Source organism: Colius striatus, chromosome W, assembly GCF_028858725.1.
Source record: "Colius striatus isolate bColStr4 chromosome W, bColStr4.1.hap1, whole genome shotgun sequence".
Taxonomy (NCBI): domain Eukaryota; kingdom Metazoa; phylum Chordata; class Aves; order Coliiformes; family Coliidae; genus Colius; species Colius striatus.
Window position 1 is genome coordinate 22,151,547 of NC_084789.1, and position 24,485 is coordinate 22,176,031.

Here is a 24,485-nt window from a genome sequence, read left to right on the forward strand (position 1 = left end):
CTCGTCTCCGAGGAGGGGTGGTCTGGGCATCAGGGGGGCGAGAGCTGTGGGGCAGAGCTACGGGGTCAGGACACTATGGACACACACTCTTCGCCAAGAGGAACGGTCCTTTTCACCTCACTGCCACCCCTTCCCACAGGGAATGGTCCCTCCCACCCCATTGACCCCCCCGGGAATGGTTCTCCCCCCGCGGCCGAGCGATGGTCGGCGCCGCCGCAGCCTCGTTCAGACGTTTCTCTTCCGGGGTCAGAGGTGTCGGCGTCTCTTTCCGGCAGGGCCCGGAACCGTGCGGTGATAGGTACCGGGTGGGGGGGAAGGAGATGGGAGCTCGGGGTTTTGGGGGCCGACGCAGCCCCGGTGCGGGTGAGCATCGATCGGGAGCGGAGATACGGGCAGTTGAATAGTAATTGATTGATAATAAACTAACCGTGAGCCAGCAATGTGCCCTTGTGGCCAAGAAGGCCAATGGCATCCTGGGATGCATCAAGAAGAGTGTGGGCAGCAGGTCAAGGGAGGTTCTGCTCCCCCTCTACTCTGCCCTGGTGAGGCCTCATCCGGAGTACTGTGTCCAGTTCTGGGCTCCTCAGCTCAAGAGGGACAGGGAAGTGCTGGAGAGAGTCCAGTGCAAGGCCACCAAGATGATCAGGGGAATGGAACGTCTTTCATACGAGGAAAGGCTGCGGGAACTGGGCTGTTTAGTCTGGAGAAGAGGAGACTGAGGGGAGGTCTTATTAACATTTATAAATATCTAAATGGTGGGTGTCAGGAGGTTGGGACATCCCTTTTTTCTATAGTAGCTAGCAACAGGACAAGGGATAATGGGATAATGGGATGAAGCTGGAACACATGTTCCACTTAAACATAAGAAAAAACTATTTCGTGTGAGGGAGCAGTGGCACAGGCTGCCCAGAGGGGTTGTGGAGCCTCCTTCCTTGGAGGTCTTCAAGACCCGCCTGGACATGTTCCTATGCGACCTGATCTAGGTGAACCTGCTTCTGCAGGGGGGTTGGACTAGATGATCTCTAAAGGTCCCTTCCAACCCCTACCCATTCTGTGATTTGCATCAGATGCTTTGCATCTGCTCACAGAGGCTCTGGTATCCTGGGGATTACTCCTTTTCAGGCCTCCACAGAAATACCCTGAGGTTCCTTTTCCTGCTGCTATGGTGTCCAGGTCTGGGCTCCCCAGTTCAAGAGAGGGAACTGCTGGAGAGAGGCCAGCACCAAGGCTACCAAGATGATCAGAGGAGCTCTGATGAGGAAAGGCTGTCTCTGTCCCTGGCACTGCAGAGTGGCCCCAGGGCGTGCTTGGCATAGGGGGAGGGGAAGAGCAGAGCTGACAGCGAGTCTTTCGCAGGGTGATTTTAAACCGCTGTGAAAGTTCGGGGGGAAGGGCTGCCTGTTCAAAGTGGTGTCGGAGAGAAGGAGTCGAGGAAGTCGTGCCGTGGAGGAGGAGGCAGCCAGTGTGTGAGGTGATGTATTATTTAGGGCTCACAGCTGTCTGTAACTTTGCTCAGTCCAAGGTGGGCACCACGACAGTTTCTCGCTCGATGCCCCCATTCACCCCTACCCTCGTTAAGATGGCGGAGGACCCAGCGAAATGGGAGTAAAAAGATAATCAAGATTGTTGTGGATTGAGACAAGGGCAGGGAGGGCTCACTGCCAATTATGGTTCTGGGCAAAACAGACTCTAGTACTCGACTTAGAGAGGAAAGTAGGAAAGTTTATTCTACAAGAAACAGAACAGAATAAAAGCAAAAAGGGAGTAGGATGATGAGAAAATTACAACCAGCACTTTAAGATCTCCCTCCCCCATCCCTCCTTTCTTCCCGGGCCCAGCTCACTGCTCCCCATATCTCTACCTCCTCCCCCCACAACGGCTCAGGGGGGCAAGGAGTGGGGGATGTGGTCAGTGGATGTGGTCAGTCTCTCACAGATGGGCTCTGCCGCTTCTGTCTTCTCAGATGAGGACGACTCCTGGCATTCTTCCCCTGCTCCAACACGGGGTTCCTCCCCCGGAACACAGTCCTTAACAAACTTCTCTGGTGTGGGTTGTTCCCAGCAGCTGCAGCTTCTGCCCATACAGGGTCCCTCACACGGGACACAGTCCTTGGTGAATATCTCTGACGTGGATTCTTCACCGCGGTTGCAGTTTCTGCACTTGCAAGGTCCCTTCCTCGGGACAGGGCCTGCTCCGGCCATAGTGATAAAGGGCCCCTCCTTCGGGACAAGGCCTCCTCTGGCCAAAATCACTGTCCCTGGCTCGGGGTCTTTAAAGAAATGAAAATAAATCTCAGCTTCACCAGTTCTCTCCATAGAATGCAGGGGAGTCTCTGCTACAGTACACCTCCTCCCTTTCATCACTGACCTTGGAGTCCGCATGGTTGTTTCTCTCACCGTTCCTACTCCTTGCACCACCACCAGCCAGAAGAAGAGAAGAAGGGGCAGAAGAAAGAAAGAAGATGGAGGAAGACACCTCCCCTTCCGGCTTCTTCTTAAAAAGTGATCGTGGAGGCGTCTAATTGGCTCAGCCCCAGAAGTGAGCCTTTTCTGAGCTGGGGAGAGTTGTGAGCAACTTCTTGCAGGAGTCATCTTTGCAGCCCCTTCCCCCATACCAGAAAAGGCTGTCATGTCAAACCATGACAGCCCCTCGCTCGGCACAGCCAAGGGCGCGGGTGGTCGCGGCTGATCCTAAGTGACATTCCAGCTCCTACCGAAGTGCCTCCAAGAGAGACTCTAGGGACTTGACAGGAGGCCAGCTTTGTTCCCTCCTCAGCCTTGCCACTCCCCAGGAAATGGGAGGCAAAAAACACTGCTGCAGGGACCCAAAATGGTCCAAAATCAGGCTGTGCTCAGCTCTTGCAGTTGTTCCAGTTCTCAGTGGGGCTCAGCAGCAACTCTGGCTTTGCCTGCTTTGTGGATTGACCCTTCCCACAGCTCCTGTGGCTTTTTTTACCTCAGTCTGGCTGCAGCCTCCTGGTTGTTGCAAACATGGACCTGCTGCAAGCAAACAAAACTCCCTCGGGTTCCAGAGGGTGCAGCACCTCCTCGATAGCAGCTAGTGCAGGAAAGAAGCTCTTTTTTTTTGAGGCAGAACGTCCTTGAGCAGGAGGATTTTGCAGAGGAGTTTGCCATGGGTGACTGGGAGGTGGTGAGGCTGGGGACTGACAGCTCCCTGGCCTGACCTGTTTTGACAACCTCTTCCCTTGTTTGTCTCCAGCATATGTGCTTGGTTGCGCGTCCTTAGCACAGTGGCCTCTTTGTGTGGCACTGACGGAGAGGAAAAAATGGTCGTAAAATGGTTGGCATGGGCTGGGTGAAAACAGCCCTGCCAGGATCTTGTACCCAGGGGCTGCCAGGGTTTGTGTGGCCAGGCTGGAGAGCAGAACTTTCCCCTGCCTGCCTTCCTGCTGCTGCACTAGGCTGGGGTCGGGTGTGTGACCCCAGGAACTGGAACATGAAATCAGGGAACTGGAACATCTCTCTGATGAGGAAAGGCTGCAGGACCTGGGGCTATTCAGCCTGGAGAAGAGAAGATTGAGGGGAGATCTCATCAATGCTGAGAAATCCCTAAAGGGTAAGTGTTGAGAGGATGGGACCAGTGTTTGTTCTGTGATGGCCAGTGACACGACAAGGGGTAACGGGCACAAGCTGGAACACAAAAAGTTCCGCTTAAATACAAGGAAAAACTTGTTTGATGTTGAGGTGACGGACCCTGGCACAGGCTGCTCAGGGAGGGTGTGGAGGCTCCTTCTCTGGAGGTTTCCAAACCCATCTGGACATGTTCCTATGCCCCCTGATTGAGGGGAACCTGCTTTAGCAGGGGGTTGGGCTGGATGAGCTCTGGAGGGCCCTTCCAGTCCCCACCATTCTGGGATTGTGGGATCTCTGTGGGGCTTGCCATCTGCTGCTCTGGACGCTGTCTGTAGCCTCCAGCTTGGCTCATTCTGCTGCCAGCATCTTCTGGGTGGCTGCCTCTAGGTCCCAGTGACACTTGCTGGTGGCTCTATAGACCCACTGCACCTCTGAGCCTTTAGCAGCTGATTTCTCCTTCCCTGCAGTGAGGAGAGGGAAGGAAGGTGACCATGGGGTGGGCCCTGGATGTCTTTGCTTCAGAGGGGGAGGCTCACTGGCAGCCCAGCATTATTAACCTTTTCCCACAGGAACTGTCCAAAACGGGCAGGATCTGATGTAGTAATGGAATATTTGCCTTTAGAAGGAGAATCCAGAGACCTGAGGGTTCCCTTTGTGTCTCCCTGCAGGTGATGCACCGACTTGGCAAATGTTGCCCCAACTGATGTAGACCCCAAGTCTACAAGGATGAGCAAGCCCACAGACCTGGAACGAAGCCTCCCAGCCATTACCTCCATCAGCACCTCACTCTCCCACAGCCAGGGCTTCTCCCCCTACTGCTACTTCTCTCCAGAGAAGAGGAAAGCCGTCTCGGATGTGAGGAGAACCTTCTGCCTCTTCGTCACCTTCGACCTGCTCTTTATCTCTTTGTTGTGGATAATCGAATTGAATGTAAGTTGAGGGAAACAAATCCCTGGAGACTTTGCCCTTTTTAAGTGCTTTTACAGTTCAGCTCCCTCTGCCTTAATCGCTGCCTTTCAGAAGTCTTGGGCCAAGTCTTTGTTCTTCCCAGCGCTCTGCTGATCTGTTGCTGGCTGAGAAGCCTCTGCTAAGGCAATGTAAACTAAAGTCCAGCTCAGTTTCCTGCAGCCAGCCTCTGTTGTGGCTGCTCAGGGTCATTATCACCATGTTTTGTAGCTCCCTGTGTTGGAGCATAACAAGATCTGGGACTTGTGGAATCCCCAGGTCAAGCATTTCTCTCCTGCTCCCCTTTGCCTTAGAAGGAAAAGCAGCTGCCGCCTTTGCTGCTGTGCTGGAGGAGCTGGGTAGGATGTGTAAACCCTCCTCTCACCCACCCAGCAGAGACAAAAGGGCCTTTGAGATTTGCTCCCAACACTCTAATCCCAGCTTCTCAAAGCAGGAGGGATGCTGCTCCTCTCATGAAGGGGAACACAAGGGGGTTGGCCCTCCCCACAGCGCTGTCATAGCTTTGTTTGCTCACTCAAGGACCAGGGAAATCCAGTTCATTTATTTCAATGCCCTCCGATCAAAGTTACTCCCTGGGCTTTATTTTGATTGTATTTTTGCCTGAACTGGTCCCGACTGGTTTCAACTGTGCCGATGACAGGTTTTGGGCACTACATGTCCTCCCAGGGAACAACCTGAGCAGAGAGACCAGATGAAGAGATAGACCTCAGAGCTCCTGCCTGTAGCCCTGACAGTGTCTGGCTTTTATTTATCACCACTGAATCCTGCCCTCACTTAGCAGCTCTTATCTCTACCCTGTTTATCTCCTGGGTGTCTGCACTTAACAGATTGTCTCAGCCAGCAGCTCCCTCACCCTGCATGGTCTCTAGAGCCTGAAGAGACCCCAGTCCCCCCTCCTGCTGCTTAGGAAAAAGCCTCTTCCAGCCAGCATTCCAGCCATGCCAATGGTGGCCCTCACACTCAGTTTGTACCCTGGCCTCCTGCTCCTGTCCCTCTTCTCTGTGCTCTCTGGAGAGGTACTGTCTACAAATCAAACCCTCCAGCCCCCAGGGACGTAATCCCCCAGCGCGTTCACCAGGGAGATTCTGAGCTTAGGTCTTGCAGGTAGCCATTAATAAGTGACTAACTGCTGATATTTGGGGCCCGAGATGAGATGCTGCATATTTAAAGCTATTAGGAGAGCTTATTTTCTTAGTTATGAAGAGCAACAATTTTTTATATCATGACTAATGTTTTTTTATCAAACAGTTTTCTTTGCTGTGAGATAAGCTGAGCAAATTGGCCCTTGTTAAATGTCTGTTGCCTGCAAGCTGTAACCAAAGGCAGAGAAGATGCCTCAGATGGTTCTTCTCCCTCGTTCACAGCAGTGGCCTGTATTTAAACTGAAAAAAACCCACCTCCCAAAAATCATCCTCCAAAGCTTTCCCTGCGTCCCGTTCCTCCTGCAGTGGAGTCATGGGGTGGAGAAGAAGCTTTCAGTGGTGGCTCAGCAAAGCTGCCTGGCACAAGGCCTGGAGCTATAGCTCAGATCAAGCTTTGCCACCCCCCTCTCCTCCTCTCCCCTCCCTGAATGTTCAGCACCAGCCCTGACTTAGAGGGACCGTTTCCCGATGGCTGCCTCTTCTGTCCTTGGCCTGTCTGACAAGAGGGTGCCAGGACACCAGGCTGCCAAGAACTGGCCTGAGATCCACCAACTTGTTTCTCCCAGCTCATCAAACAGCTGTCAGCCCATACCAGCGACCAGGCCAGCTGGGCTGCATTCAAACCAATAGCCTAAAGGTAAAGCATTTGTTCCAGTTACCTGAGCCATCCTATTCCTCCCCTTCCAGGCTCTCGAGACCAGGATTTACAGTGTCAAAAGAAACAGGGCTGTCTGGCCCCACATCACCTTGGGGTGAGGCACAAGAGCTCTCCTGTGGGCTTTTTCCACACCCCCACACAATACCCCAGCAAGTGGTTTTGTCTCTTTCAGATTCCCTTGCAGCCTCTCTGTGTCTATGCATGTCCCTCATCCTACTCTCCTCCCTCTTCCCCTTTGCACATTTGAACCAGACAGGTGACTTCCTCCCTGGGATTTCTTGGAGGGCAGCTCCTCACTCCCACGAGTCATGGAGGGGAGGAAAAGGATCCCCTCAGTGCTTTGCAGCTGAGATTCCATCAGGTTGCTGAGTGACCCCCAAGAACCCTCACATGTTTTGTTGGCCCAGCTGTGGGAGATGTTTTGTTCAGTGTGTTACTGAAGGTGCTGGAGAAGCAGTTTCCTGTGGTTTTCCATTTTTTTTCTGTGCCTTCTCCAATACAGCTGAAATCTGTCAAAGGAGATTTTCCTGCCTCTCTACTCTGCCCTGGTGAGGTCTCATCTGGATTCCTGTGTCCAGTTCTGGGCTTCCCAGCTCAAGAGGGACAGAGAACTTCTGGAGAGAGTCCAGCACAGGGACACCAAGATGATCAGGGGACTGGAGCATCTTCCTTATGAGGAAAGGCTGCAGGACGTGGGGCTGTTTAGTCTGGAGAAGAGAAGGCTGAGGGAGGATCTTATCAATGCTGAGAAATCCCTAAAGGGTGGGTGCCCAGGGGATGGGACCAGTGTTTGTTCTGTGGTGGCCAGTGACAGGACAAAGGCACAAGCTGGAACACAGGAAGTTCCACTTGAACAGGAGGAGGAGAAACTTGTTTGGTGTTGAGGTGAGGGACCCTGGCCCAGGCTGCCCAGGGAGGGTGTGGAGGTTCCTTCTCAGGAGGTTTCCAAACCCACCTGGACACATTCCTGTGCTTTAGCAGGGGGTTGGGCTGGATGAGCTCTGGAGGGCCCTTCCAACCCCCACCAGTCTGGGATTCTGTGAAACAGTGGGCACAAGCCAGAGGTGTCCAACAGGCCTTCAGGCTGTGAGGGTCGTGATCCGGTGGTGCTGGATGTGCTGAGCCAAAGGAGCAGCTTTTTGGTGTTACAAAGTTCTGGGTGGGAACCCTGGGTGAAAGGGGCCATTGCATCCTCCCACGGTCCTGTCCTGGCAGCTGAGCCCACACAAGTGTTCATGTGCCCAATGCACAACCCAACCCACCGGGAACCTCTGCTCACCCCTGTGGTAGTTTGAGCCTGGCTGGATGCCAGGTGCCCACCACACCGCTTTATCCCCCACCTCCTCAGCAAGCCAGGGAAGGGGAGAAAATAAGATGGGAATCTCGTGGGTTGAGATAAAAGCAGTTTAATAAATAAGCAGCAAAGCCGCGCGCGCGGGAAGCAAAGCAGAAGCAGATAAAGCTGTTCCTCTCTACTTCCCATCAGCAGCGATGTCCGGCCACCTCCCGAGAAGCAGGGCTTCAGTACGCGTAGCGGTTGCTTTTGGAAGGCCAGAAATGAATCTCGCCTCCCCTTCCTGCTCCTCTCCCCCAGTTTATATTACTGAGCTGACGTCATATGGTATGGAATATCTCCTTGGTCAGCCTGGGTCAGCTGTCCTGGCCATAGTCCCTCCCAAGATCATGCCCACCCACAGCTATTGGTGAAGGTGGGGGAAGGAATGCTGGAGGGACAGCCCTGATGCTGTGTGAGCGGTAGTCATAATATTGATATCAACAGTAAGCACAGCACTGCAGGAGCTGCTGTGGAAAATCACTACCATCCCAGACCCACTACAACCCCTCAGCCACCTTCTCCCTACCATTCCTTTCTTCTTAGGGCACTCAGTAACTTTCTGCTCTCCTGTCTCCCCTTCAGACCAAGGATGGCATTCAGAAGAACCTGTAGAATGAAATAATTTAGTACAAATTTAAGACCTCATTCTTTGATATATTTGTGAGTATCCCAAAATGCCACAGGGGAGGAAACAGCTTTGGTGCTCAGGATGGTGGGGCTGGGTGAAACAGGACAGGTCACAGTCTTGCAGCCTTGACCCCATCCATCTCGATGCTGAGGTCCAGGGGATCTGGGCTCACCAACACCTCTCCCAGCACCTGGCAGAGGGCCCAGGGCAGTAACTAAGTGTTGGTGGCTTTTTGGTTTGTTTTTTTTTCACAGGTCTTGGCTTTCTTTCGTTTCTTTGTGCTGCTGTTAACCTATGCCGTCAGGCTGCGTCACTGGTGGGTCATAGCGGTAAGGAGGTTGTTTCTGCTTTCCTGTTTTCAGTTTTCACCCTCTGATTGGGGTTCTCAGGGATCTGAGAGACATTGTGTTTTCTTTTTCAGATCACTACCCTGGTGTCCAGTGCCTTCCTGATTGTGAAGGTTATCCTCTCCAAGGTCAGTTCCCTTCGGCTCACAGGGGATTACTTTGTGATGCTGCTGTTTTCCCCTTTGTTTAAGCTCCCTCTGGTTTCTGCCTTTTGGTTTTTTTTTCCACACAGCTTCTGACCAAAGGAGCTTTTGGCTATTTACTCCCCATTGTCTCGTTTGTCATCGCTTGGCTGGAGACTTGGTTCCTAGATTTTAAAGTCCTAACTCAGGAAGCAGAAGAGGAACACTGTGAGTATTTTGCTCCTCTCTGGTAGGAGTTTGGCAGATGAGTTTCCCAGGCCTGGGGTTTCTGCTGTCTTGGCAGCACCTTGACAGATATGACATTTATGGAGAAGTGATCTCCAGGCTGGCCGTGATGGTAAGTGCCTGACTCAATTCTGTTATGGTATACAAGTCCCTTCAGGGGGGGAAAATACCAGCTTATAAAAACCAACTTTTTATTGGGTGGAGAAAAAAACATGCTAAATTCCCCAGTGTCTGGATCCTGAAGCCAGACATATTGGAAACGGAACTCACCTCTGCAGCAGAGAGAATGTTTTGAAACAGTGGAACGAATGCCAAGGGGTAACTGTTGGGCTCTCCTCCCTCCCTGGATATCTGTGTTTAGGTCCAAGATGGAGACCTTTTGGTCCCAGCCACATTCCAGTGGTGCAGTGTGTGTTACAGGGTGTGAAATTTTACAGTCACTGAGGTCAAACTCTATGGAGATTGAATCTGACCTAAAGCATGAAAAATTCCCCTGCACTTCTGGGCACCCATAACTTCCAGGGATTCTTCTAGGAAGCTGGATGCTCAGCCTGGACTGTCACAGGCTGCCCCGTTCCTAAAGCAGCAGCAGGAGTTTGTCACTCTCCCAGACTTTGACAAAAGGGGACTGGGAAATTGCACAGAACTGAAGAGGTATTTGTCAAGTGGAGCTTGATCAGAAAGCCACTGACTGATCAGAAATCATCAGAGGATATTTGGGTCTTGCAAGGAAGCTTTAAGATGAAAAGTGATCAAGTGTTTAATGCCTCTATTGGATTAGGCTAAGGTCCCAAATTGCTTCCACAGGGAAAGCTCTTATTTAATTAGATGCTTAATCACCTTTGGATTTGACAGGCAGAAGAGCCCATTGATCTCCATGCAGATAAAATGTCTCAAAACAAAAGATGAGGCAATAGGAGCTGAAAAGCTTGTGGGCTGGCTGGTGTCAGCTCGAAAAGAGGAGCTGTGTCAGGAAAGAAGTGACTGGGAGGGTGGTTGAGCAGTGCTGGATGTGGTGAGGGCCTCAGCATCCTTTGTGTTGAAGCAGTGGGTGCTGTTTCAATGCAAAACCTGGTGCTTTGGCTCACAGGGTGCCTGGCAGCCCAGGCTGCAGCCTCTCATGGGCCCCTGCTCTATCCTGGAGCCCTTTCTGAGGGGCAGTTCTACTCCCCACTGGAGTCCTTCGCAGGTGAGATGTCCTCTCTTGCCCTTCAACCCGCCCTGCTTCCCTCGTGGCATTTCTCCTGGGTTGCCACAAGCAGGTGAGGGGCCCTTATCAATGCTGAGAAATCCTGAAAGGGTGGGTGTCGGGAGGATGGGACCAGTGTTTGTTCTGTGGTGGCCAGTGACAGGACAAGGGGTAATGGGCATGAGCTGGAACACAGGAAGTTCCACTGAAACAGGAAGAAAAACTTCTTTACTGTATAAAAGGGTGAGGGACCCTGGCCCAGGCTGCCCAGGGAGGGTGTGGAGTCTCCTTTTCAGGAGGTTTCCAAACCCACCTGGACATGTTCCTGTGCCCCCTGATCGAGGGGAACCTGCTTTAGCAGGGGCTTGGACTGGAGGAGCTCTGGAGGGCTCTTCCAACCCCCAACATTTTGAGATTCTGAGGAGAAGAGCTGCCCTGTGACACTTATCTCTGGGGACCTCCCTTGCTCGGGAGTAAGAGGACATCAGCCTGTGCAGTTATGTGGGTGCAGCCAACACCCACTTTGTGCTCAGCCTTCCCCAGAGCAGAGTGGGGCCTTCAGGGAGGCCCAGCTCAGGCTCTGTCAGACTCATTCCCCCTTTCCCTCCATCCCCACTGACATCTCTTCCTGTCAGACAAGGCATGGGGATCAGTCTTGATCTCAGGGCAGTGTTACTGTGGCACAGGCTGCCCAGGGAGGTGGGGGAGTCCCCAGCCCTGGAGCTATTGCAAAACCGTGGCGCTGAGGTGCTGAGGGCCATGGGTTAGTGGTGGGCTGGGCACTGTGAGGGTAGGGGGTAGACTTGATCTTTAAGATCTTTTCAAACCAAAACCATTCTATGTAGGCTCTTTGTCAGCTGTATGTTAATTCTGTGCTTCCCCTCAGGATCAGACAACGAGTCAGATGAGGAGGGTGCAGGGAGGAAGGCAGTGACAGCTCAGGTAAGCAGAGGCTCTGTGGCCCGTGGCCAGCTGTACCTGCCCAGTGGCTTTGGGCCAATTCAGGGCTGTGGGAGCCCCTGACAGTCCTGCAGCCCTATCAGGATGCTGTACCTGCAGAGCCCCAGGGGCTGCCATCCCCCAGTTCACAGCCTTCTGTACTGGGGACACTGGCTGAGGAGCTCTGCCCACATTCCTCTCCCCGTTGCCATGAGCACGGTGGCATCGTGACCACCCCAGGATGGGGCCTCTGGGTAAGGCCTGACACTACCTCCCACTTCAAGGCTGTGTGTTCCCCATAGAGATGTGATTCTGCCTCCCCTCTGTTCCTCTCTCCCCTTCCCTCCTCACCCACACGCTGGGCATTGCCTCATCCCTTCCCCCTGAGCCATGGCCGCATGGGGCCATCCTTTGCCTCCCCCAAGCCTGACTGGCCACAGGCCACTCCAAGCCCTTTCTCCAAGTGGTTCTGCTGCTGTTTAGCCCCAGCCCTCCCAGGCCTGGCACCCCCACAGAAGGAAGCCCTTTGCCTGCTGGAAACCCTTACATTTAAGGCAGGAGGGCTCACTGGTAGATGCAGCTGGTGTGTGTGGTCATGAGTCAGGGTGAGGAGCATGACTTTGAGCTCCAAAATGAGGCCTCTGTGACCCAAATTAAGAGATTGCTGCAGTGTGGTGATGGGAGTTCTCCCCTTTCTCTCTGCTAGCCCTGGGAGTGGGGGGTAGCAAGCCAGCTAATGAAATCCTCTTCTCTCTCCTAGGAGAAAGAATATGTCCAACAAGGCAAAGAAGCAATGGAGGTCATGGACCAAATCTTTGCCCAGGAGGAGAACTGGAAGTTTGAGAAAAACAATGCAAGTGTCTGTGTCTTCCTCCCTCCCCCCAAAACCCCTTCTGCCAGGCAGTGCTGCTGCAGAGAGCATGGATGGCTTCAGAAGCAGGAGGAGAGACGAGTCTTTGGAAACCTCCTTGTGACAGGAAAAATTAATGAGTGTTACAATTACCTGATTGAATTAGGAGTCTCGTCCAGTTCAGTTAAATGTAAAATGCCCTCTTATTTAGACGTTTAATTGCCTTCCTGTTTTACAGGAGACAGCCCCTGGCTCCTCCCTTTAGATGGTGGGTGCGGGGGGCTCATGTTGGGGTGGAGAGGAGTGGGGACCCAAAGGCCCCGTGGCTGAGCTCAAGGGCCCCATTGTCACAGCTTAGAGTCATAGGCTTGATTGGAAAAGACCTTCAAGCTCTCCAGGGCTGGGAACTCCCCCACCTCCCTGGGCAGCCTGGGACAGTGGCTGACAACCCTCTCGGGGAAAAAGTTCTTCCTCAGCTCCAATCTAAACCTCCCCTGGGGCAATTTGAGAATGTAGCTTCTTGCCCCACAGCCTTTGAGCATCCTGGGAAGACTGAGCCACGGTGGAGCTTGGCCTTTCTGGCCAAGAGAGAGAGTGGGGCACGAGCTGTTCCTCCCACCCCAAGGCTGTTTGTGTCCCCAGGACAGGGTCTTTGTGGGTGCTGGTGTGGAAACCAGGGATGTGTCTCTGCTCTACGTCCTTCCACTGCAGCCTGGCCGAAGGGTCTGTCTGCAGGGGCACTTCTAGGCCCTGCCCTGCCTCTCTCCTCAGCACAATGGTTCTCTCCCCGCCCTGCAGCAGTTTTCTGGGCTACTTAGAGCTCCTTTCTGTCCCCAGAGACTGGACAGAAAGAGGCAGGGTCTCTGTCCTCCAAAAACCAACTTTGTTTTCTACTTGTGGGCTTACAACACAACTAGGGTGTCCTACAAACTGCAGTCTCATCTGGTGTTCAACATTCCCCTGTCAAGTGATCAATTGTCTGATGCCGAACTAGCTGGGCAGATTGTTTTCTTTATCCAAAGGGGGATAGATTTAAATAGACTAGAGTTTAACACAGGGCTAATGATGAAAGGTTATCATCTGTCCATCTCCAGCCCCTCCAGGGAGGCTCTTCTCAGATGTAGGTAGCAACAGCAGTGTTGGCAAACAAACCCCTCTCCTCTTCCCTGGATGTTTGTAGCTTTGCTACAAAGGGAATTTGACCTTGACGAGGAGTTTGCAGCCTGGCATGGAGTGGATTCTTTTTCTGTCTCCTCACTGCTGCTGCTCTGGAGCTTGTTTTGCTGATGGGGATTTGGGCACAAGCATCTGAAACGGGCTGGGGGTTCCTGAGCCAGAGTCACTGCTGGGGTGGGGGATGTTTTGAGGCTGAGAGGGTAATTTGGGACAGGGCAGGACTGCTCCTATGGCCTCTGCAGAATCTACCCTAGATACAAACCATAGATAGAGCATCTCTCTGATGAGGAAAGGCTGTGAGACCTGGGCTGTTCAGCCTGGAGAAGAGAAGGCTGAGAGAGGACCTCATCAATGCTGAGAAATCCCTAAAGGGTGGATATTGAGAGGATGGGGCCAGTGACAGGACAAGGGGTAACTGGCACAAACTGGAACACAGGAAGTTCCACTGGATCAGGAGGAAAATCTTCTTTACTGTAAGGGTGAGGAATCCTGGCCCAGGCTGCCCAGGGAGGGTGTGGACGTTCCTTCTCAGGAGGTTTCCAAACCCACCTGGACACGTTCCTGTGCCCCCTGATCGAGGGGAACCTGCTTTAGCAGGGGCTTGGACTGGAGGAGCTCTGGAGGTTCCTTCCAACCCCCACCATTCTTTTCACTAACCTAAAATTGACTTTTTTTTAATTCCTTGAATAGGACTTTGGGGATGTTGTTTACATTTTCGAAATCCCTTTCCATGGCAAGACCTTTATTTTAAAGGTAAGAACCGTTCCCTGGTCTCTTCCTTTAGCCTGTGTGGTACAAAGAGCCAGTGCTCTGCTGGCACCTGGGTCAGGCTGCCAAACACTCTCTCTTTACCTGAGAGAGATGAACTGCACCACACGCTCTGGGCAATCTCTCCATGAAAGCCCCTTAGCTGGCAAACTCCCCAGTAAATAGACTGAGCCCCAGTTTCTGCTGGTAGAAGTGGGAGCAGGTGACTCCAAACCTTCCTTCCAACCTCAGCATCTAGAAACTAATCTGACCAAGGAGGCTAATTGGAACTAATTGCCAGCAAGACCAGGGCTGAGCGTACGTCTGCTGCTGCCTTGGCATGGAGCAGAGCTGCTGGGGGGAGTGCCACACTCCCTGCTCTCTCACTGGAGCTCCTTGGCTGCAGCCCATGCTTTAATAAAGCATCACTGCTGCGGTGCCTTTTCTTTGTTCCAGTGCATATGTTGCCTCATTGGCAGGAACCAGGGCAGCTCCACGTTGGAGAGGGAAAGCTGGATGGGTCCTGCTTTCCTGCCTGAACTGTTTGCCTCCAAAGATTCCCCCCCCTCCCATCCCAAGGGAACCAAGCAATGATGGTTGGCTTGTGCTGGAGCTCAGAAGAGCTTGTCAGGCGCTTCCTGAAGCAATCCAAGCAAGGGGAGAGGAGCCAAGGCCTGTCCATGTTGCAGACAGACAGACACTTGCCCTCTCTCACATGGCCCTCAGCGCACAGTGGCTGCTGAAACCAGAGGCCTGGGCTATCCTCTGGGCCTCAACGTGTGCCCTCAGGGTCCCACAGTGGCAGAGGGGTGACAGCCCCTGGTTTTACCACCTCTGCTCCTCTTCCACCTTATCGCCCTCTTTCTTTGTCATCTGCCCTGTGTTCCTTAAAAACAACCCTCCCCGAGGGGAGCGAGGGCCAGGCTGAGTGCTCTGCCTCTCTCCTCAGGCTTTCCTCCAGTGCTCTGCTGAAACAGTTTACCAGGAGCTTATTCTTCAGCCTGAGAAGATGATCCTGTGGAACAGAACAGTGGCAGCTTGCCAGGTGAGCGTGCTGGACAAAGATGGCTTAATCACAGGAGCTTCTTGGAGCGGAGTCAGAGCTTCTGGATCCAAGAGCGGCTGCGGGAGCTGCCCAGGCCCTTCCAGGGCACCGAGGCGTTCAGACACAGCCAGGGGGTCTGAGGGCACTGTGGTGGGCAGCTGCACACATGTGCCCACCCAAGAGCCCAGGAGATGGGCAGGGATTCGGGCCAACTGCCTGCTTTTGCTTGAGAGGATTGGGACGTTTTGTGCTGGTGATGTAATGACTGTGTGTGTCCCCTCGCTCCCCGAAATGAGAGGGACCCAGAGCAGGAGCCAAACCTGTGTGTCCTATGCCAAAGCCCTCAGCCCCCTCAACCTTGGGTCAGCTGCTGAAGGGCCTCTGAATCACAGAATTATTTTGGTTGGAAAAGCCCTTTAAGCTCCTGGAGTCCATCCCCTGCCCTCACAGTGCCCAGCCCACCACTAACCCATGGCCTTCAGCACCTCTGCTCCACGGCTTTGCAATAGCTCCAGGAATGGGGACTCCCCCACCTCCCTGGGCAGCCTGGGACAGGGGCTGACAGCCCTCTCAGGGAAAAAGTTCTTCCTCTGATTGCTTTGAATCCTGCTCCTTTTTTTGGAATGGTCCATTGTCACCAGTGACAGTGGAGCAAAATGTTCTACTTAAACACACGGAGAAACTTGTTTGGTGTTGAGGTGAGGGACCCTGTCCCAGGCTGCCCAGGGAGGGTGTGGAGGCTCCTTCTTGGGAGGTTTCCAAACCCAACTGGACATGTTCCTGTGCCCCCTGATCAAGGGGAACCTGCTTTAGCAGGGGGGTTGGGCTGGATGAGTTCTAGAGGTTCTTTCCAACTCCCACCATTATATGATCTTCAGGCACACAGTGGAAATCTCTCTCCTGTTTTTATATCCCTCCCCATCCAGATCTTGCAGTGGATTGAAGATAGCACAATTGTCTCCTACGATGTGGCAGCTGGGGTTGCAGGAGGGGTTGTTTCCCCAAGGTGGGTTTCTTCTGCTCTCTGATTTATACTGAGCCCCTAAACACTCTTCTAAAACATAGAGGGAGGCAGGACTGGCCATGTGGGTGATACACCCAAAGGTCAGGAGCCTCCCAAGTCTCCTCCAGATATTTCTGGCAGGAAACAGGTGAATCACAGAATTGCCTCCCTGATCACTCCCTGTGATCAGCCTTCAGAGCCAGAGCGGACTGTCCCCAGGCAGTCAGTGGAGCAGCCAAACAGAGGTGGAGGGGTTCATTTTACTTGGGCTGGGCTACACGGGGTGTTGTAGGAATCCGGAAGATCTCGGGCTGTAACGCGAGAGGTTGAGAGTACAGAAGAGGTGGGCAGGGAGTGGAGTGAAAGGAGGTGCTTGTGTTAGCAGATAAAAGCACATGGTGTAAACAATTAGTTGGAATAAAGCATCATCCATACTGAGTATGTAGTGTCTTGTCCCCTCAGTGGGGGTGGGCTGAGTGATCCATGCGGGTGGCCTGGTGATGTTGCCGGTAGCAGCAACACGGGGTCAGTGGCATGACCCCTTCACTGATCCAGTGTCCCTTGCGAGGGAGGAGGGGCCAGCTGAGGCCACAGCCACAGTGGGAGATTTAAACGCAAAATCGAGCACAGGGGCGCAGCTGGTGAGTCATCCAGGGGAGAGGAGTTGCTGTGAGCTATTGGTGGGGTGAGCAGCTATGGTAGCAACCCAGGTGAAACGTATTTTTCAAAGAGACGTGGTGACCCAGACAGAGGTCCCTTGTAAACATGTAGGTGGCCAGGTCTCTGGCTGCAGGGAGTGCTGGGGTCTGGCACTCTTAGCAGGTGATGTAAAAGTCAACATCTGTATTCGATGTGACCAGGTGAATGACCTCCTTAGCCTGGTGGTTAAACTGAAGGAGGAGGTGGAAGGACTCTTCAACATCTTCATCAACGACCTGGATGAGGGGACAGAGTGCACCTCAGCAAGTTTGCTGATGACACCAAACTGGGAGGACTGGCTGATTCCCCAGAAGGCTGTGCTGCCATTCAGCGGGATCTTGATTGACTTGAGAGTTGGGCAGAGAGGAACCTCATGAGGTTCAACAAGGACAAGTGCAGAGTCCTGCATGTTGTAGTGGTGCAAGCAATATTCATTCAAAGATGTAGAGAATGTAGGTAATGCACATGCAGAGACATCCACAGGCAACATAGTACAACCAATAGAGTTGACTCAAAGCCACCCTTCCTTTGCTAGCTACTTCCTTATACGCTGCTTCTGCCCATGTGATCACACAGGGCCCCATTGATTAACTTGCAGCACCAGTTCCTGATAATTGGAAGTAACTTGCCAGCTGCATTAACTTTTCCCTGCCATCTTTATTCAAGCTGGCTGGTCCAAGCCACATTTGTGCCTACAATTCCCCCCTTTTTCTTTTTTGGACCAGCCAGCCTTCAGCAACACATTTCAAAATTAAAGGCACATGAAGAAAATATAAATATTTTTACCCATGGCCACGGGTTTACAACAACAGGTCAATAACAGCTACATTGCTGAACAATATAACACAAAAATCCATAAACTCAAAATAAACATAATCTGATATCTGTTGCTAGGAGGGACGCATACTGGCACGAAGGGATGAGTTCTCTGTAACTCCACTGATGTTTCTGTTTCCTGAATGTAGTTTCGGACTTTTCTTCAACTCCTTTAGCATATTGATCTGTGAGCATTATCTGTAAGATGGAAGTATCTCTTCATCCGTAGAAAACACACCATTTTTGCTTTAAAGTTTCCATTGGCTGTCTTGTTAAGTTCTTCAATTCTTTTAATGCGATACAGATTGCTGGAGGAATTTACAGCAGCATACGTGGTGCCACAGTTTACAGGATTTACATTTTAATAGGGTGATGGATTGAGGGTGGGTCACTTGGTTCTTTCCTCAAGATTGTTTTTTCCATCGGTCTTACAGTCATTAAGTCCTTTCGGTTGATGAGACTTGATCCATTTTGCTGGAATCCACCGAGGACCTTGATCTGTAATGACACAAGCATAGCCTCTTCCCCACGTTAACAGATCTGCAGGTCCTTGCCACTCTCCAGTAGTGGGATTCTTATACCAAACTTAAGGTTTGTCAGTAAAATCCAAATCCCGACTCATTTGGGCAAAGTGTGTTAATGCTGGTGGTTCATTCTGGTTTGCCACAATTCTGAGATGATTCATTGTATAAAGGGCTTTCATTAGTCTATCTTGAGGGCTCACCCCCTCTTCCTCTATTTTTTTGTTTTTCTAGCAGTCCTTTTAAGGTTTGATGAGTACGTTTGATAATGACTTGACCGGTAGAATTTCCTGGGATTCCAGTAGTATGTTTAACACCCCATAAGTTCAGAAACTTACATGTTCTACTGGCTATATATCCCAAGCCATTATCAGTTTTTATCTTTCTTGGAACACCAAGGACTGCAAAGCAACTCCTCCAATGTCTTATGACGTCTCGAGAACTGTCACTGGTTAAGGCTGTGGCCCAAACCATGGCTGAATAAGTATCAATAGTGACATGTATACGTTTAAATCGTCCAAAGGGAGCATAGACAGTGATATCCGATTGCCATATTCCTAATGGTGCCAGACCCCTGGGATTGACTCCTACTCCTAGGCCGATTTGATTCTGTCATGCAGGGCACATGGAAACAATACCCTGAGCATCCAATAAGTTCAGGTCAAACTGCTTTGCCAGCATTTTCGCACTTTGGTGAAAAAAGTTGTGTGATCTTCAGGCTTGAGAAAATTTGTCAATTATTGGCCCCATAGGTATCAATAAAGGAGCTGCCACTATCTTGTCAACAATTTCATTGCCAACTGATAGGCCATCTTTTAAGCCTTAATGGCTTCCAATAAGTCCACTATAATAAGCAGTTTGTTGTTCATTTATCTGATGCCAGAGCCGCAGAAATAAGTTATACAGATTCTGATTAGAGATTTCTTTCAACAAAGCACTCTGTAATCGAGTGACGGCATCGACCACATAGAGGGAATCAGAGATGATGTTTAATGGGACGTCTGGCCATTTCTCGAAAGTTTTAACTACAGCCATCAGTTCCAGCAGTTGAATTGAGCTGCCTGGGGAGTGAACAGTTAGGTTTTGACATTTTCCATTCTCCCACCAAACCACTCCTGCTTTGGCTTGGATCTGACTTGCATCAGTAAAAAGAGTCAGGCCTTTAATGTGTACTGCTGATCTCAACGGCCGGTCTTCCATTTGATACTTAACAGAAGACAATTTATGGGCTGGATAATGATTATTTATAGTCCCTGGATATGACAATAAAGCCCACTGTAATTCATCAGATTGTTGCAGTGCCCAGTTCAAGAATTCATCTGCGAGAGGAACGAAAATGACGTCTGCCTCAATCCCTGTTATTTCCAGCAGACATTTCCTGGCCTTAACTATTATTTTCACAATTGCTTCTAGTCTCATGGTAATTGTTTTTTGCAAATTATATGGCAAAAATATCCACTCCAGGATCCTCAATGGGTCTTTTGCTACTGAATCCCATTGTATCAAGACTGCCATTACATGCTGGTTTTGACTTATCACAGCAATGTTAATTGACAAGTTGTCGTGGTTTGGCCCAGCTAGCAGAGCAGCACCATGACAGTCTCTCGCTCGATGCCCCCATTCACCCCCACCCTTGTTAGGATGGCAGAGGCCCCAGCAAAATGGGAGTAAAAAGATAATCAAGATTGTTGTGGATTGAGACAAGGGCAGGGAGGGCTCACTGCCAATTATGGTTCTGGGCAAAACAGACTCTAGTACTCGACTTAGAGAGGAAAGTAGGAAAGTTTATTCTACAAGAAACAGAACAGAATAAAAGCAGAAAAAAGGGAGTAGGACGATGAGAAAATTACAACCAGCACTTTAAGATCTCCCTCCCCCATCCCTCCTTTCTTCCCGGGCCCAGCTCACTGCTCCCGATATCTCTACCTCCTCCCCCCACAATGGCTCAGGGGGGCAGGGAGTGGGGAATGTGGTCAGTCTCTCACAGATGGGCTCTGCCGCTTCTGTCTTCTCAGATGAGGACGACTCCTGGCATTCTTCCCCTGCTCCAACACGGGGTTCCTCCCCTGGAACACAGTCCTTAACAAACTTCTCTGGTGTGGGTTGTTCTCAGCAGCTGTGGCTTCTGCCGATACAGGGTCCCTCACACGGGATGCAGTCCTTGGCGTGGATTCTTCACCATGGTTGCAGTTTCTGCAGTTGCAGGGTCCCTCTCTCAGGACAAGGCCTCTTCTGGGCATAAGTTTAATGAGCTGCTTTGTCGTGGGTTCCTCCCCACAGTTGCAGCTGTGGATATTGGGTCCCTTCTTCGGGATACGGCCTCCTCCGGCCAAAATCACTGTCCCTGGCTCGGGGCCTTTAATGAAGTGAATCGCTGCCCCTGGTCCGGGGTCAGCTATAGCAAAATAAGTCTCTACTGCTGATGCGGGGTCTTTAAAGAAATTAAAATAAATCTCAGCTTCTCAGAATGCAGGGGAGTCTCTGCTCCAGCACACTTCCTCCTCTCTTTCATTACTGACCTTGGAGTCCGCATGGTTGTTTCTCTCACTGTTCCTACTCCGTGCACCACCACCAGCCAGAAGAAAGAAGGGGCAGAAGAAGGAAAGAAGATGGAGGAAGAAACCTCCCCTTCCGGCTTCTTCTCAAAAAAGTGATCGTGGAGGTGTCTAATTGGCTCAGCCCCAGAAGTGGGTCTGGCTCTGAGCTGGGGAGAGTTGCGAGCAACTTCTTACAGGAGCCATCTTTACAGCCCCTTCCTCCTTACCAGAAAAGGCTATCATGTCAAACCATGACACAAGTCAGGATCATATCGATGACTGTAGTTATTGACTATCTTGTTTCCTATCTTTTCTATTGCTTGTATTTGCTGCCGGGACAGTTTTTGCGCACTGTCAGCCTCTACTGACCCTTTTAGCAAAGGCATTAGTGGCGCAAGATCCTCATTCGTGATACCACATATGGTTCGTACCCATTGGATATCACCTATTAGCTTTTGAACGTCTGTTAAATTAGTAATTTCTGTTTTAATTGCCACCTTCTGAGGATAAATGCGCGCATCAGTGATAATATCACCTAAATACTTCCAAGAGGTGTGCATTTGTACCTTCTCTGGCACGATCACCAACCTGGAGATGCCCAACTGTCGCTTCACTTCTTATAGAATCTGATGCTGATCCAGGTCTTTTCCTGTAATCAAGATACATCCATATAATGGTAAAATAAAACATGAGGGTATTTTTTGCACAGAGGTGCTAGCGCCCAGGAAACATAAGTTTGACGAATAGTTGGCGAGTTCTTCATTCCCCAAGGTAAAACAGTCCATTGGTATTGTTTTGCTGGCTCGTTTGTTAATAGATGTTACTGTAAAAGCAAACTTCTTGCTGTCATCCTCATGTAGGGGAATTGTGAAAAAACAGTCCTTTAGGTCAATCACCAACAGGGACCATTCTTTTGGAAGCATTGCAGGAGAGGGTAATCCTGGCTGTAAAGCACCCATGTCCTGCATCACTGCATTAACAGCTCTTAGATCGTGTAACAGCCTCCATTTCCCTGATTTTTTAGGGATAGTAAAAATTGGTGTATTCCATGGACTAGGGGATGGCTTAATATGACCTTTCTCTAATTGTTCATTTACTAATTCATGAATCTGGGTGAGCTTTTCTTTGCTTAGTGGCCATTGATCAATCCAAACTGGTTTATCTGTGAGCCAGGTTAACTTCAGGATTGGTCGCCCATCAATGGCCGCCATTAAAAATTTTCATTCAACAAATGAAAGCCCATTTGACTTAAGGCGTCTCTACCTAAAAGCCAAACTGAAGTATTCATTACATAGGGTTTAATTTGTACACATTTTTTCTCTTCATCCTGTATCCATACCGAAATCAGGTCTCTGCTAATTTTTGTCATCTGTATTCCTCCTACTCCAACAACAGGGGTGTCTAAATTCTCTAAAGGCCAGCTTTTTGGCCAATAGGATAATGGAACAATGGTAACATCTGCTCCCGTATCCAGTAACATATTGTACCCAACCATGTGTTCACCATTTGGATGTTGGAATACAACCGTCTGAGTGGGCTTCCCCTGTGAAAGTGGCATTGCCAGTCTTACCTCAGGTACTCCAGTGGATCCAAAACCACAGTCTCGACGCTTACGACTACCTGCAAATGGAACTTTAGCTCTGAAAGGAACTAATTGAGCTATTTTAGTTCCTTTAGGTATATGAACTGGTGGCTGCCAAACTTTAACCATTATTCCAATATTTCCTTCATAATACGCATAACACCAGGGAGCACAAAAATACCCTGTTGAGAGGCCGATGACCATCTTAAAAGCAGAGCACTTAAACCATAGCCAAGGAGTCCATTAGGATTGGATGAGATAACCATTACATCTGTATTGTGGATGGTTACATCTATTGCTCTTTCCACATCCACTCCTGCACTTCGTGCAGTGGCTGATCTGAGGCCATCCAGGCAGTCATTGGTGTTGAAGGGCGTTTTTGTGTCATTGCCCTCACCCTTTTTGCGCTCCTTAACCTATTTCCCTTAGGCATTACGTGTCTGGCCACTAGAGAGCAGCACTCAGTGTCTCAATGCTGTTTCAATGGTTTCAATGCTGTTGCCATTGCTTCACATGTCCTATTTTTCACATGTCCTATTTTTCCACAGTTAAAGCATTTTGGCCTCTGATTTCCTTTGTGAGGTTGAACTAATGGTTTCAATGCTGTTGCCATAGCTTCAGCTAAATGTGCTGATGATCCTACCTGAGAGCAGGCTTCTATCATGTCGACCAAAGTTGCTGTCCGAGGGAGAGCCTGCAGGATCTTTTTCCAGTCATGGTTAGCGTTAGCAACTGCTAAGTGTAACCCTATTTCCGCTTTTACTTCAGCTGACATGTTTGGTATATGATCCAGAGCTGCTCTTAGACGGTCTAAAAAGGTCATAAAAGGCTCATTAGGTTTCTGTATAATAGGGCCACCAAGATGATAAGGAGACTGGAACATCTTTTATATGAGGAAAGGCTGTGGGACCTGGGGCTGTTTAGTCTGGAGAAGAGGAGACTGAGAGGAGGTCTTATTAACATTTATAAATATCTAAATGGTAGGTGTCAGGAGGTTGGGACATCCCTTTTTTCTATAGTAGCTAGCAACAGGACAAGGGGTAATGGGATGAAGCCGGAACACAAAAAGTTCCACTTAAATATAAGAAAAAACTCTTTCACTGTTCAGGTGAGGGAGCAGTGGAACAGGCTGCCCAGAGGGTTTGTGGAGTCTCCTTCCTTGGAGGTCTTCAAGACCCACCTTGTCATGTTCCTATGCGACCTGATCTAGGTGAACCTGCTTCTGCAGGGGGGTTGGACTAGGTCCCTTCCAACCCCTACCATTCTATGATTCTATGACTTGGGAGCATCAGGGAGTGTGAGAGAGAGATAAATTGGTAGGCAGAGAATCTACAGTCTCTGAGGTGTAAGCTACAAGCTGAGCCTTCACAAGTAGTACAGGATCCCCTACTGTCTTGTAGCCAGGTTAACAGAGGGGACCTAAGAGATGGAGGGGAATGGATACAGGTCCTTTCTCGGGGAGGCGGGTGAATCTCTTCCCAGCCACCTGCTCCTCCCCAGTTGCCCTTGTGTAACAGGGCCTTTGGAAATTGAGAACCAGGCAATGGAGGATGAAGATGTAGGGCTACTTGAATCTCCAAATGGTGGGGGTTAAAAGGGCCCTCCAGAGCTCCTGTAGCCCAACCCCCTGCTAAAGCAGGTTCCCCTCGATCAGGGGGCACAGGAATGTGTCCAGGTGGGTTTGGAAACCTTCTGAGAAGGAGCCTCCACACCCTGCCTGGGCCACGGTCCCTCACCTCAACCAAAGGAGTTTTTCCTCCTTTTTTTTTCTGAACTGAAGGAGGAGATGGAAAGGCTCAGGAGTGTTGGGGAGTGCAAGAGAGAGAGATTGATGGACTGAGAATCTACGATCTCTGAGGTGTAAGCAGCAAGGTAAGGCTTCACAAGAAGTACAGCATCCCCTACTGTCTTGTAGCTGGATTAACAGGGGACCTAAGAGATGGAGGGGAATGGGTACAGGTTCCTTCCCAGCCTCCCATGCCTCCTCAGTTGCCTTTGTGTAACAAGTATGGGGCTTTGGAAGTTGAGGGCCAGGCAATGGAAGATGAAAAGGAGTCGCCCAGGGTGAGTCAGTCGCAATCATGCCTTAGGACTACCTCAATTAAAAAGAAAAGGAAGGTTGTAGTAGTAGGTGATTCCCTTCTGAAGGGAACTGAAGGCCCCATATGTTGACCGGGCCCATCCCACAGAGAGGTCTGCTGCCTCCCTGGGGCCTGGATTAGAGATGTTGCCAGGAGCCTTCCTGGTCTGGTGCAGCCAACTGACTACTACCTGCTGTTGGTAATGCAGGTTGGTACTGATGAGGTTACGGAGAGGCATTCAAAAGCTATTAAAAAGGACTTC

At 50.7% G+C, this 24,485-nt stretch overlaps 1 protein-coding gene across 1 annotated transcript; it reads left to right on the plus strand.

Annotated features, from left to right (window-relative positions):
- Nucleotides 1–3,155: 3,155 nt before the first annotated feature.
- LOC133628494 (stAR-related lipid transfer protein 3-like) lies at nucleotides 3,156–16,350 on the plus strand. The gene is given in 12 exon segments (XM_062016727.1): nucleotides 3,156–3,576; nucleotides 4,262–4,523; nucleotides 8,278–8,355; nucleotides 8,578–8,652; nucleotides 8,745–8,798; nucleotides 8,903–9,020; nucleotides 10,129–10,227; nucleotides 11,114–11,169; nucleotides 11,927–12,019; nucleotides 13,883–13,945; nucleotides 14,889–14,984; nucleotides 15,911–16,350. Coding segments are annotated over 11 exon segments (1,038 nt in total). The 5' UTR covers nucleotides 3,156–3,576; nucleotides 4,262–4,319; the 3' UTR covers nucleotides 16,013–16,350.
- The last annotated feature ends 8,135 nt before the right edge of the window (nucleotides 16,351–24,485 follow it).